Source organism: Brachyistius frenatus, unplaced genomic scaffold (genome assembly GCF_029030835.1).
Source record: "Brachyistius frenatus isolate BFR_SWC_R1_liver_20210118 unplaced genomic scaffold, ASM2903083v1 Contig_8, whole genome shotgun sequence".
NCBI lineage: Eukaryota > Metazoa > Chordata > Actinopteri > Embiotocidae > Brachyistius > Brachyistius frenatus.
Window position 1 is genome coordinate 24,018 of NW_027210607.1, and position 14,818 is coordinate 38,835.

General features: G+C 47.1%; 1 protein-coding gene across 2 annotated transcripts; it reads left to right on the forward strand.

The window, feature by feature from the left end:
* Positions 1-271: 271 nt before the first annotated feature.
* sertad2b (SERTA domain containing 2b) lies at positions 272-13,173 on the forward strand. Of its 2 annotated transcripts, none has more exons than XM_069689849.1 (2): positions 272-423; positions 10,346-13,173. In XM_069689849.1, exon 2 carries the CDS (start codon positions 10,350-10,352, stop codon positions 11,628-11,630), a length of 1,281 nt encoding a protein of 426 aa, XP_069545950.1. In that variant the 5' UTR covers positions 272-423; positions 10,346-10,349; the 3' UTR covers positions 11,631-13,173. The 2 variants fall into 2 exon arrangements, with proteins under 2 accessions (XP_069545950.1, XP_069545951.1); XM_069689850.1 differs by lacking the exon at positions 272-423 and adding an exon at positions 6,051-6,484.
* The last annotated feature ends 1,645 nt before the right edge of the window (positions 13,174-14,818 follow it).

Sequence of the window (14,818 nt, forward strand, 5' to 3'; positions counted from 1 at the left end):
TAACAATAATAAATGAGCTGCATAGCAGTGTAATACATGTTATTGATAGATGATTGGAAGAATAAACTGAAAACATGTATATATATATCCCTGGAGCGTGAAACACCAGGCCCCCCTGGGTGTCGTTTGCCTCACGTGCCACAATAAGTTAATCTAACTAAATATCTGGCCGTTTTGGGTTTTTTTGCGTCGGTGAAATCAAATTGCAGGACCCGAGCCCACGTGCAACTTCCCTCGCGGAGGAGCTCCCACCGCTCGTGAAGGCAGCGGCGCTCCTGTGAGCGGAGGCAGTTTTTCTCCTCCTATCAGCGCCATTGTGTGACCGAGTCTCCGGGAGCGAGGACGGATTGTTTTTCTGTAGGCGACGGGACTGTTTAAATACCCCCCATGTTTCTCTTTAAACCTCCGGCGGACCTGGATGTGGTAAGACACCGTTTTTGTATCTTTTGAAAAGAGTCCGGAGTAAAACCCGGCGGGAGAAACGCGTCAGGGCACCGCAGCGTAACCTATTTCCACTGAATAACGAGACGCGGTGACGGTTTGGTGCTTTTCTTTTTTTTTTTTTTTTTTTTTTTTTTTTTCCCCTTTTCTCCCTAACTGCTGCGGCGCGGCGGGGGTCTGCTCCCAAAAGTTTTTCGTCTTAAATGGATAATATTTGCTGGAGCGTGTCCCCCCGAGGGTCAATGGAGGTGCACTCCCATTGACCCTCGGTCTTTATCCGACAGAAACTCCTTCCAGTTTACGGAGCCGAGGCAGCGGCCGCTTTCGTAGTTTGTCGCCACAGAGAAAAGTCTCGTCTGATCAACTTTTCATAACTCAACATACATTTCGGGCTTTCCCCCAAACACACTCACCCCCTGGCGCACAGCTCTGCGACTTATAACGTCAGATAAACCCAAAAATATATTAAAAAAAAAATCCACATTTATTGGTAAAATGAATGTATAAAGTAGGCTCCATTAAACGACATAAATGCACTTATATGGACTTGTTTGTAAATGGCATTCATTTAAACATTTTGCATTTGGATCCGGATATAATGAGTTGGTTGAGTGTATATAGTTGAAGATACGTGTGGACAACGACGGCACAGGATAGCTGGACTTCATGCTCTTCTATGAATGTCATTTATAAGCACATTAATGACGCTGGATTTACCTTGTTATTGAAACGAGGCCTCTGAAGTGGTGAAATGTGTCCTCGCTGTGAAGTGATCTGGTCTCCGGTGTTTCGGGACTGTCTCAGTCTGTGGAGCTGTTGTGGTGACTGGAAGTGGAGGGGGGAGGGGGTGCGTTTCGTAACATGCACCACAACACAAGCAGCCAGCTCCTGTTAATGACTGTACCTCTTCCTCAAAGTCTGTGACCCCGAGAGCGGCACGTAGGTGACGTCAGAGCGTCCTAACTCCGTCTGAGGTGATCAGACATCCATCAGAGCACAGAGAGGTGCTGCAGACGGATGTGATGCCGAGTTACACAACTGTAGGTGAACAAGATGACCACAGTGGGGAGAGGAGAGACTAGTTTTTGTTTGAGTGGGGAACCCCTCAGTAAACTCCAGGAAGGGTGCAGAGTGCATAAAAACACCGATTTGGTTGATGGGACCGTTTCCGATAAGGAAGGAGACGGCGGTGAAATCCCAGGACGAGCCGAGTCTCCACAAACACCAATATAACGTGGCCGATCTGAGTTTTAGCACCCTTGCTGCTGTTGTCTCCAAACGTGATGTATCAGCACCAGGCTGGGAGCAACTCCTTGGGATCGGAGGCACTGGAGCAAAAACACTCACTTTCACCTGCATTTGTAGAGCGCCTCGTATCGGACGTCACAGAACCGGTAACAACGAGGCTTTCAGTGTCCTTGTCTACCGTACCTTTAGCAGCTGGGTATCTATCAGTTATAACGGTGATAAAGCTGGCGTTGCAGCAGTATCGGCTTCACGTGCGTTAACAAGGCTTGTTTTTGCGATCATAAAGGATTATAACTCCGGCCGCACGCGTGCTGCCTGCAGTAGAAATGATGACACTTGCAGCACTGAAGCCGGTGCTGCCGTAACAAGGTGGGCACTGTGTAATAAGGCCGACTCTGCCGTGTTACAGTTGCACTCTGTAGTAATAAGGCAGATACTGCAGTAATAAGGAAGATACTGTAGTAATAAGGCAGATACTGTAGTAATAAGGCAGATACGGCAATACTAAGGCAGACACTGTAGTAATAAGGTGGGTACTACTGTGCAGCGTTATTGATGCCGTAGATTTTCCGAAGCTTCTGAAGGCTTTGTCGCTGGAAGTGTCGAGCTGTTTTCTCCCCCGGTGGCTCGTCAGAGTGGAGCGCTTCAACGGCATGTAGACACGTCTGCTGACCTAAATCTGCTCCCTTCTTCTGCCTTTTATTTATAGACTTAAATGTGTGCGTGTGTGTGTGTGTGTGTGTGTGTGTGTGTGTGTGTGTGTGTGTGTGTGTGTGTGTGTGTGTGTGTGTGTGTGTGTGTGTGTGTGTGTGTGTGTGTGTTTGTGTGTGTGTGTGTGTGTGCGTTTGTGTGTGTGTGAGGGAGTTTGTGTGCACATACACTAATGATCAGAAATTTGAGACGCTCACACGTTCTGTGCATGTGGGTGTTTCATTGTGAGTCAAAGTGATCCACGATAACTTCGATGCCAAACAGCGGACTGCTCCTTTAACTGATACAGTACCTTTAATCCCAGAGAATAAGGCACCTGTCAGGTCTGTGTGACGGACTCACCGTGTTCGGTGTGTTGGGCAGAAGTTTGGTTTCTACGGTAGATCCTCCCACACAGAAAAATAACAAACCTGCTGCTGAACTTGTGTCTTTTCATCCCCAGAGGTGTTTCTGATATTTTGTCCGGCCCAGCTCTGTTAACGTGGGACAAGTTAAGATTAGAAACTAGAAGCGACTGAGTGTAGTTTCCTCATGAGTCAGAGAAACCAGGGTTTGAACTGTGGAGCTTCGTCCCTCACCTCTGACCCCTGACCTCCTCCCTCTCTTTCCTTTTACACAGGATGTGATGTCGCTCATCTGAACGAGAGTGCGCGAAGTAACTCGAGACACCGCAAACTGTAAATCGACTGCAGCCATTCATTCAAATAGAAAAGGAGGTTTTTTAATACGTTTGAAACCAGGAGAGAACATATTTGAGGCTTAAAAATGGCCTTTGGGTTTTGTATTTGTTGAAGCGGTTAAATCTCACACCGGTGCCTCTTTATTAACGGGATGCTGCGTGTTGCGCAGTAGAAGCTGTTTGGTAACCAGGTCTGTCTTTATGTAAGAGATCGTAGTGAATTCCCTGTCTGATATCCATCTGACCTCTGTCATGTGAGTGTTTACGATCACTATGAGGGGAAAACACACACACACACACACACACACACACACACACACACACACACACACACACACACACACACACACACACACACACACACACACACACACACACACACACACACGCACACACACGGACGTTGTTACCAGCCGTATGATTGGCTTATTTATTTTGGTTCAGACTCTCCTCCTCCATCTGTCATCCCTTCTTGTTGCTCCACAGAAACACTTTGGGAATATTTTTTCCAGCAATTTCCAAATACCCATTTGTTTTGTACAGATTACTCATATTGTTTTGGATCAAATCGACAAGCTTTCAGCTCAATCTCAGAGAATTTAACGATTCACAGTCGCTTGAACGAGTGCCAGACCGAACCACCATCCAGCTCGTATTCATGATATTATCACAATGGGGAAAGTTGGCTGCAAAAATTTCAAATCTAAACCGCTTGAGATCAAAAGACATGAAATGACCTTCAGTGTGTAATTCACCTTCATTCACCACCTCCAGATTTCTCATCAGCAGTTCACCTGTTAAAACCACGTTGTGTTAAACTGAACCTTCATTTTCTCAACAACATGTCGTCACCTCTGTGTTTCGTGCTCTGGAGGATCACAGATCGTCCCCACATCGCTGGTTCACGGCCTTTTCACCTGTTTAATTTGCAAAAGGGAAAGTTTTAGTGGAATAAGGATTCTTCATGATGGAGTCTAACTGGGGCTGAGACGTGTCCTAAAAGCAATATTAATAAACAGGAGCTGCAGAAAAGCAGCAGCAGCAGCAGCAGCAGCAGCTATCGTCACGGTGTAACTGAATCTTAAGTTGTGTGTGGAAACGTAGCTGCTAGTGAGCGTAGTGGGTCGGGCACAGCGCACTATCTCTTCCTCTGGGTTTTGTCTGGAATGTGTTTACTAGCTCGACATTGTGTGAGTGTGAGGACACACACACACACACACACACACACACACACACACACACACACACACACACACACACACACACACACACACACACAACACGGGGGGGGGGTGAGCTGGACAGTGTCGTCCTCATGTGCAGAACCGGGTGCATTACAGTGAGGAGGAACAGCTGAGATGAATGCCTGCACTAAAGTATGCAGCACCGTGCTGCGTTCATGTACCTGCAGCAGTGTGGTGTGTGCGTCCACACTTTGTGCATCTAGTGAACCTGAAATAGCCCAATGTGGAGGTGAGGGGGGGACAGAGGGGGGATTGGGGGGGGGTGCAGCTTAGGCATGGAAACCAGCATATCCGGTTACAGGATCATGATATCACTGCAGAGTCCATCCTCCAGCACCGCACTACTGCACAACACACACACACACACACACACACACACACACACACACACACACACACACACACACACACACACACACACACACACACACACACACACACACACACGCGCGCGCGCGCGCACTCACTACAGCCAGCTCGTGGAATAATGTGCTCGGCCCACATGTCTAATGTGTGTTTGCAGGCACAGTTGGCAGGCTAACACACAGTCCCATGCTGTCACACACCTCACCTCACTTTTAAATGTCTAAAAAAACAAACTCATGTTTTAGTCTTCCGCTACATTTTGAAATGAGATTTAGTTTTTTGTCTGAAATCATTCCTGCTTTTTATTTCTTTTCTTTTTCCTCTTTTCTTTTCCATTATTATTTTTAATACGGATTTATACATTTCCCTGAAGGCATCATCAGCTTTTTCATGTAATCTTATCGTAACACACACTCGGCCACAAGTACACCAAACTATCTCCGGTTAAATTTGACATTTTGATGGATTTTGATATCAGTTGCTTTTAATCCTCATCAGTCGTGTGATGAAGGGGAGGAGCCTGGTTGTGTTGACGTCTTGCAGCCCGGTCTGCGGCCGGCTCTCGGTTTTTCATCGGGATATTTGGTGATATTTTAGGCTGCAAGCAAAACCAGAGGTTGTTTATTTTGAGAAATGTTGATCATCATGGATCACATCGTTCTGCTGGAAACAACCATTTGCGTATTGATTTTGATTTGTTTGGTATCTTTTGCACAATTTTCAAGATGTTTCCTGAGGCTGAAAAAAAAAGCAAAAAAAAAGCTAAATGTCTCATTCATCACACATATTGATTAAATAATTGGAAGATGTTTGAATCTTGTTTAAGTAAAGCTTTGTCCAGACAGCAAACTCCACATCTGATATAATGGTTATGAAGCAGTTTGATGGATTACACATTTGTTGTGAAATTGATCACGCTGTTGGATTATTAGAGAAACTGAGCCTTTCACTGATTATTACTGTTATTACTGGACGTTTTTTTTGTTTTGTTGCTACAGACACTGAACACGAATCGAGTCTTGCAACTTTCCGTCAGGTGTTGAAGTGCATACCGTCGGGGATAAAACCCTGTGACTGTGCCGACCTTCAGCACCGCCACTCGGCTCATTTCTAGTCCGAGCCGATCACTTCTTTGCTTTAACTATATTTACCTCGTGGACAAAAATCCTTGGTTTTAAGACCCCACTTTGCGACACGGTGAGTCGCGTTAAGTCACGGTGACCTTGAGTGAAGACCGGGGCTCCATTTTGAAGGGCAGCGCTCCTCCACCGCCGAGCTTTATCTCCTCCACTCATTTATGATGTGCTTTTCTGTAGGATGGTTATGGCCCTGTGAACTTTGACAGTCAGAGGGAGGAGGAGGAGGAGGAGGAGAAGGGGGGTGGGGGAGGTTTAAAGACTGGAAGGAGGATGAAAAAGAAAGAGGTAAAAGAAAGTGTGAGTGTAGAAGAGAGGAGGTGGAGGAGAAGGAAAGGGAAGAGGAGGATAATGAAGAGGAATGTAAGGGGTGGGGCACCTTTGGTATGTCAGCCCTGCACTGTGTGTGTGTGTGTGTGTGTGTGTGTGTGTGTGTGTGTGTGTGTGTGTGTGTGTGTGTGTGTGTGTGTGTGTGTGTGTGTGTGTCTAAACACCCCACCATGACTCAGTGAGTCAGACATGCGCAGCTGCTTCAGCTCTCAATCACACACCAGCAAACTGCGTTGAAACTATCTGTGTTGCTCTCTTTGATTCTCTGTTTCTCCGAGTCGCCATTTTCCTGGAAGATCCACAAGCAGCTGCAGTGAATGTAGAAACTCGTGAGTTTTAAATATTCACACATGCGTGAATGTTAAAAATCCGTTTTACATTTTTTGACGGCACCCCGAAGAAGCTTTTTACTGACATTTGTGCGCGTGTTCATTTTGCCATTTGTTGCCGTGGTGTTTTCTGCTCACAGATCACCTGTCAGTCAAACGGTTGGTGACCATAAACAACTCCTCTGTAGATATGTGGATGGTGACAGGAAGGTGTTACTCGATATCGCCGGTGTGTCAGGATGTTTCGGCCGAGACTAGTTTGTACCACGAGTCAAAAGTGTTTACGGCTACGAAGAGCCAAACCGTCCTAAAAATAAAAAATGGAGGAGACCGGGCGCATTTTAATGCACTCTCACCAATATGGTGTTCAAATGAAAAGTGAAAAAAAACGTTGGATAGACTTTCTGGTTGACCTGAGCATGTCTGTGATTATAATCAGCTTATTGAGTGTGAATATCTCATTCAATGTGAATTAGAAGAGAGGAAACCATGGCTGGAGCGAACACACTCGCCTTCATGGCTGAGATCAATCGATGAAAAACTAATAAGTGAACGTGCTAAAACATTTATGAAGAGACATGATTTGATGATTTATTTTGACTCTTAAACATATCAGAGTTTCTGTTCTGCAACTTCTTTTACTTTTTGTCTTTTTATTAGCAGTAATATATGAAGATAATATATAGTTGGAAGCAACACCACTGAAATCCTACAGTTCCTGATACCAATTTTGATACTACGGCAAAAACAAAAAAATGAAATGAAAGTATTTCTTTTACTTGAAAAAACTTCCATCAACAAGAGTGAGATGCAAACTTGATCCAATAAAAAAAAACAAAAAAAACATTACTTTTATTTAAAACGAAACAATATTGTGCCAAAAACACAGAGCAGTTAACTTTTTTTATGGCTTTCTGCTTTCTGAAATATGAAAAACAAAATGTCAATACTAAGCAGCCACGGTGTCATAAATAACAACAATAAACATGAATATGATGAAATATGATGTGAATGTTAAGAGCAGAAGCACCTCAGCGACTGATGGTTTTCCAGTTCTTAGTCGTACCCCATGTGTTACCATGGAAACGGAGATGACGCTCACAAAAAGTTTTATATTTTGCGCTTGAATTGCTCCACAATATGAACACATTTAGATTACATGTTTTATTTAGATGGTAGCTCGTATAATGCTACACTCCAGGGTGTGTTTTAATGTCATTAATTGGCGTGACACGCGATGCGTTCAGGAGCGATGCGTTCAGGAGCGATGCTCCTGTGTAATATTGCTTTAAGTGTCTCAGTACACCATCAGTACATCGACGGCAGCTCTAGTTTCACGTCTCCTGACAGAAGCATCGGTTCTGGTGACGTCCCGGTCGGACGGCTACAACCTGATTTATATTCCAGGCTCTGATACCGCGACGGGATGGTTGAAGCAGTAAACGTAATAAGGTTCGAGGTTTACGGGTGCCACTCCATGTCGTCGGTGGAGTCAGGATGGCAGCAACCGCGACTCTTAACAAGTGAGTTTTATTGTCTAATAAAAGCTAACCGCTGTTAATTGTGCAGAGTAGTTGCACGTTCAGCAGCTCTTGTTTTTGACAAATGAGCCGGCTGGATGTGGAGTTACAGGAACAAATTCAACATGTAGACAAATACACAAATACCTCTTTGTGTGTTAGCTCAGCTTATATATATATATGTATATGTATGTATATATATATATATATATATATATAACCGCAAACATTTACACTCCCAGCTCCAGTTGTCACAGATGAGATGGTCATATTACGGTATATAATGTGTGATATGTTGTACTGATTGTACACTGTATGTTACATACTTAAAAGAGGAGGGGTGAGGAGAGGGACGTTCGGGCGGCTGCAATCTGCCACGGCGCCACCGGGGGAGACTACGTCCTCCATCCTGCTTCCTCCAACTGTTACCGACGGCAACGTTGGTACGAAGTCGCTTCAGTCAGCAGCTCAGAGAAACCAAACGCTTTTCTTTCCACCCCAACAGCACCACATGTTAGTATGAACCTGTCACATGTCAAGTCTCAACAAAGATGTTCGTGGGGTTTCAGTGTCTTGCTCAAAGGCCCACACACACGCACGCACACACACACGCACGCACACACGCACGCACACACACACACACACACACACACACACACACACACACACACACACACACACACACACACACACACCTTTTCCAGACCAGTCTCACCTACTCTACTTCCTCTTCTCACTTCTCGTCCTCTTCCTTTCTGCCCCCCCCCATCCCGTTCTTTGTCATCTCTTTGGGTGAATTCCCAGCTGACTCTGTTTGTCATGGCAACCAACCAGTCGTGGTGACTGGGCCTGCAGCTCACACTTCCTGTGTGTGTGTGTGTGTGTGTGTGTGTGTGTGTGTGTGTGTGTGTGTTTGTGAGTGAGGAAGCGCATGCGTAGTGTGTGTGTGTGTGTGTGTGTGTGTGTGTGTGTGTGTGTGTGTGTGTGTGTGTGTGTGTGTGTGTGTGTGTGTGTGCAGACAGCGACTGGCTGCATGAGCCTGTCAGCCTGGATTTAAGTCAAACACACTGCAGCAATGCTTTCTTTCTTTTTCTTTCTTTCTTTCTTTCTTTCTTTCTTTCTTTCTTTCTTTCTTTCTTTCTTTCTTTCCTTCCTTCCTTCCTTCCTTCCTTCCTTCCTTCCTTCCTTCCTTCCTTCCTTCCTTCCTTCCTTCCTTCCTTCCTTCCTTCCTCCCTTCCTTCCTTCCTCCTGCACTAATAATGACACCATCAGATTAAATTAGAAATGGAGATCTGTTCATCTAGTGTAATATGTGTGTTTGGTGAATCTGCCATGTCCACATCTCTCTCTCCTCTCCAACTGTATGCCCCCCTCCCTTTCCCCCCTCCCCCCGCCATGCCCCACCCCCTGCTAAGTAACTCAATGTGCTATTCTAATATGGCAGGAGGAGGGAGAGTGGAGGGGGTTGGGCTTTAAACCTGGCCTCTGATCCTGTGGTACAGCAGGGAACGCTGCTATTACATAACCGTGTGCGCGCGTGTGTGTGTGTGTGTGTGTGTGTGTGTGTGTGTGTGTGTGTGTGTGTGTGTGTGTGTGTGTGTGTGTGTGTGTGTGCGCGCACTGAGCTCCAGTATGCAGCGGTGAGGCTCCCGTTGCAGCTGCTCATGGCTGCACTGTATGTTTTTTTAAATCCCGTGTTGCTCTAAGCTCGTTGCGTTTAAGCAGCTTCTTGAATCACGTCTGTTAAGCTGCTCGGTTTCAGTCTGAACACGTCCCCAGTGAACATGTTGGTGTTTTCACCCGAGGTGAGACTCGGTGGGAAAGGGATCGCTACTGGAATCCAATCGAACATACAATCACCCCAACAAACAAGGTGGTGGGAATTTTCTGGGATATCATCATTTCTTGAGGTGCATTTCGGGCCGGGAACAAAAGAGCGTCAGGTTTCACCAATATGGAAACACTGCGTTAATAAATCAGTTAATAATGAAGCAGGAGCAGGTTTTGGTCGTGGAAGTGGTCTGAATTGTTAATAGAAGGTCATTATAAGTCTGTTGGGGAGAAGAAAGCCTGTTTAAGAAACATGGGGAGTTAGTAGGAATATTAGAGTCTGAATTTAGGCCGAGATGATTACTTGATTTATTGATCAGTCCAACATACAGGAAATGAACTGGCAACTACTCATCTGAGTATTTTTTCAACTAATAACACCAAACATCTGCTGGATCCTTGTTGGACAAAGTTGTCATGTTCTTCTTGTTTGTTCTATAACCAATCTGCTTGTTGTTGTTTTTTGTAATGTTGTTGATGTCTCAATGAACTCTGGTTGTGTGTTTTCCAGATATATGTTCGGTAAAGGTGCGAAGCGGAAGCTGGACGAGGATGAAGAGGGGCTGGAAGGCAAAACGATGGAGGCGGCGGTGGCGGGAGCGGGAGGGGGGCTAGCCTTCGTCCCCGAGGGTCTCTCCAAGGTGTCGTACACCCTGCAGCGGCAGACTATCTTCAACATCTCCCTGATGAAGCTGTACAGCCAGCGGCCGCTCGGCGAGCCCAGCCTGGAGCGCCGCGTCCTCATCAACAACATGCTGCGCCGCATCCAGGACGAGCTGAAGCAGGAGGGCTCGCTGCGGCCGCTGCTGCTGCCGCCCTCGCCGCCGCCCGACGACCCCATGGACGAGGGCTTCCGCGAGGCGCCGCCGTCCTTCGGCGTTTTGTCGGCGGCGAACGCGCAGGCGCCACAGCCCTCGGCGCTGTTGATGCCGGCGATCGCGCCTCCGCCTTCGCCCCACCCGATGGTGCCTCCCAGCTGCCCGCCGGCCCCGGCCGGCCCCGGCCGCACCGAGACCGCCGCCGCCCCTCTGGAGGCCTGCCTCACTCCGGCCTCCCTGCTGGAGGAGGACGGCGGGGATTCGGCCTTTTGCGCACCCTCCCCACCCACCCCTCCTCTGTCGCCGCCCCCGGCGCTGCCTCCTCCCCCCTCAGCACATCTGAGCCCGGCGTCCCCCGGCGTCCCCGTGCCTGTCTCATCGAGGGACGGTTTCCCCTCCGCTCTGAGTGACATGGAGTTGGGTCCTTCCACAGCCATAACAAGGACAGCAGCAGCTAATTGTACGACCATGACTACCTCCCCAGCTCCCACACCAACCACCCAGCCCCCCCACTCGGCCCCCCTCCCCGGCCCACCCAGAGACTGCAAAACCACGGGTGCTAAAACGGAGGCAGCCGGCGTTTTCCTGGTGGAAGGCCGCTGTGCTGAGCTCCGGCCGATGGACACTCTGCCCACACTGCCCCCTGGTGGCCTCGTAGACATTTCCTCCTCCCCTTCCTGTCCCCCCTCCTCCACCTCACCCTCGGGGTTTCTCTCAGACTTGGCGCTGGACGACGTCCTGTTCGCCGACATCGACACGTCCATGTATGACTTTGACCCCTGTACGACAGCGGGGGCCGTGGGCGTGGCGGCAGGCGGCGGCCTCGCCAAGCTGTCGCCCGTGGTGACGGCGGACGACCTCCTCAAATCGCTGGCGTCGCCTTACAGCGGCCCCGCCCCCCAGGTTTCAGCCAATCAGCCTTTCAAAATTGATCTGACAGAACTGGACCACATCATGGAGGTGTTGGTGGGTTCGTGACTCGGGGACAGAATCTCCACGGTAATGGAGACCGTTTAATCCGGAGAACAGACTGGAATGGAAAACTTGGGATAGATTTTCCTGGTTGTTGTTTTTACATTGTTTATCGGTTTTTTTTTAAAACTCTCTTCAAAAGTCGGTAATTGTAAACATCGATGGTGATGTCAAACAGTACTACTATGACAACTACTACTACTACACAACACTGTGCATGCACTGTGCTCGCCTTTCCAAATATGGAAATGAAGTACCCGGGAAACAAAGACACATGTTTGTATTTCTATACTTGTGAGGACCTCCATCGACTCCCTTCATTTCCAAACCCGAACGTTCAACCCGATCCTCGTTCTTCTCTTTAAACCTGAACCTCGGCCTTAACCCTGAAGAGCAACTGTAAATACAAGACATGAAATGTTCCACATCCTGGACGAGCTTTGCAATCATTCTATCCTTGTGGGGACACGTGCTCCTCACAAGTAAAGAAATACAAGTGAACACACACACACACACACACACACACACACACACACACACACACACACACACACACACACACACACACACACACACACACTGTATTCATGGCTTTTAGCAGATGAGTGCCTTTCTAAATGACCACTTGTTCAATTCCTGTTTTTATAGTATTTTTATTTTCTAGTTCTTTTCACTTTAACAGCCAGAGAGGTCACTCCTCAATGTTTTTTTTTTTTTTGAGTTTTTGTTTTTTTTAATTTATTGTATTGTATTAAAACCTATCGTTAAGTAAGGTAATTTCTCACGATCAAATAATAATTATTTAATCTTTATCTTATTACAGATGCTATGTTTTGTTTGTGAAGCAAGCATAACCAGATTTTTACGAGGAATACATTGTTTTAGCCGTGTGCTAGATGACATATTAGCTTGGCTCTATAATGAGGCTTTGGGAGTCGTTGCCAGGCGGTCCGCTAAACTCTCGGTAGAAGGAGATGTCTGTTCTTGTACACATCGAGTCCATGAAATCTGTTCAGGACTTCTTTTTTTTTCTTTTTTTCTCCCTTTCCCTTATCGGTAGGCACATATAACTGTGCTGGATGCTATTTTACATGAGCTCGGTCATATGAGCTAGTTATCATGATTCAGTTGCAGCAGAATTCAAATGAGTTCCACCCACAGGAAAGCTGGACGTGTTTACATTGGAAGCAGCAGCAGCAGCAGCAGCAGCAGCTCCCCGGTCGGATGGAGATGATCTGAAAAGTGCAACCTAAGCAGAAGCTTAGGGCTCCACGCACATTTTAAATTTGGCTGCGCAGGCCTCAAAACAAAAGAGCTGAGACAGATTACCAGGAAAGCCGTCGTGGTACCAGAACGACTCGTCGCATTTCTCAAAGAAAACCGCCTGTTTTAGGGGAAACGCATTATGATCATTTTCTTTAGCAAACATTGGGTCGCAGTCACTTTACAGCAGGGCATCATGTATCTGCACAGTATGTTTACCTGTGTGGAGAACAGGAGCCCTGACATGCCAAACCTCAGGTGTCCGCTGCCTCCTGCACGCCGTGCCGTGCCGTGCCGTGCCGTGCCGTGCCGTGCCGTGCCGTGCCGTGCGGGTTTGAGGTGGAACCGAGAGCTCGTGGACGTTTCAGAGAGCAGGACGCCACAAATCTGTCTCGTAAATAATTTGAACGCAGATTTCCACTGAAGTAGGAAACCCAAAACCACAGTGTTAACCTGATGCTGCGGCCCTGCAGAGGACTGTGTTGTTTCAAAACAACACCCCCCCCCCCCCACACACACACACACACACACACACACCTGCACAGGCCGGCACGCGGAGGTTTCGGTGATAACCGTCTGTGGGTTCATCACTACGAAGGACACATTACACAGTCATCACATCCAGTAGTAGCAGTGTTTCCCCCAACATTGTCTCGGGAGGTTGGCCGGCTGCCCCGCCAACAGGACCTCCCCCCCCCCCCCCCCCCCCCCCACACACACACACACACACCTGAAAGAAACAAAAATACGTACTCATAGAACTGCAGTTATGTCCAGTAACGACTATTTATTTACCGAGGGAAGTCGTCTGTTTCTCTGCTCGGCTGCATGTGTGTTTCATTAAGGGGGCGGAGCCTCACTCTCAGACACGGTCGTTACGGGACTGTTCAAAAAATGAAAAAGAAAAGCGCAATAAAAGCCGAAAGTTCAAACTGCTGAGAACCAGACCAGAATATCAGACATTTTTAACACCTGACCTGATCAAACCCAGAGCTGCAGCACCCTCCACCCCCGTCCCACCCCCCAGACCTCCTGTAGTCGTGACAACCCATCCCGCTCTCCCAAGGCCGTCTGCCGAGGGGAAACACTGCATAGTATTAACTGTATTGATGAGTGCAGCTTTAATTGTTGACATCTCATCATCACGCATATCTTTGACATTCGTCCAGCTATTCACAGCAATATGAGGACCCACGTCTCCCGGTGGTCCAGGGACACCGGACGCATCACGAGTAGCTGCTGGAAATACATAACGGTAGATTTTTCATCAATAAACCCTCAAAATCTCTGCAGTGGTTTAAGATGGTGCACTAATGGTGTTTTTTTTCTAGCGGAGCTCCCAGCCGGTGGGACAGAATGTGGGGGGGGAGTTTCAAACCTGCTCCAGTGGCAGATCATTAGCTTCCCAGTGTGCATTTGACTCCAGCTAGTATGCAAAACAGCTGCATTCGAACCGAGTCGGAGGCACCAACTCAAACTGTTTGTAGACGACCGTCTCGTCGTTTCTTTGAATATGTTTGGAGTGCTTGTTTTTTTTTTTTCCCTTCGATGAAGTTATTTATTCTGTTCTTTCTTTTCTGTGTAAATATATTTATTTTTGATGTGAAGTGAACACTTGGATTGTAAATGCGTGTACAGAATGTGTGGTAGGAATGTACTTCAGATAGGAATGTATCTGAGTGAGGAATTATGGGTGGAAGCCATTTTTTTATATACAACGATAGTTCTATTATCTTGTTTAACTGTTTGTTGCTTTGTTATTGATTTTTTTTGTTGTTGTTGTTTTTGTGGGGTGTCGGCCACAACTTTTTACATCTTTTGTACTCTTTTTGTTCATCATTTTTCCAGTTGAAGGCGAACAGTTCATGCAGCAATACTCAAAAACAAAAAAACCCGTCTCCAACCTTCAGATGTCAAGACTCCAAAGCCTG

Coding starts and splice junctions, on each gene's coding strand:
- sertad2b (XM_069689849.1), top strand. CDS start 10,350: ATGTTCGGTAAAGGTGCGAAGCGGAAGCTGGACGAGGATGAAGAGGGG.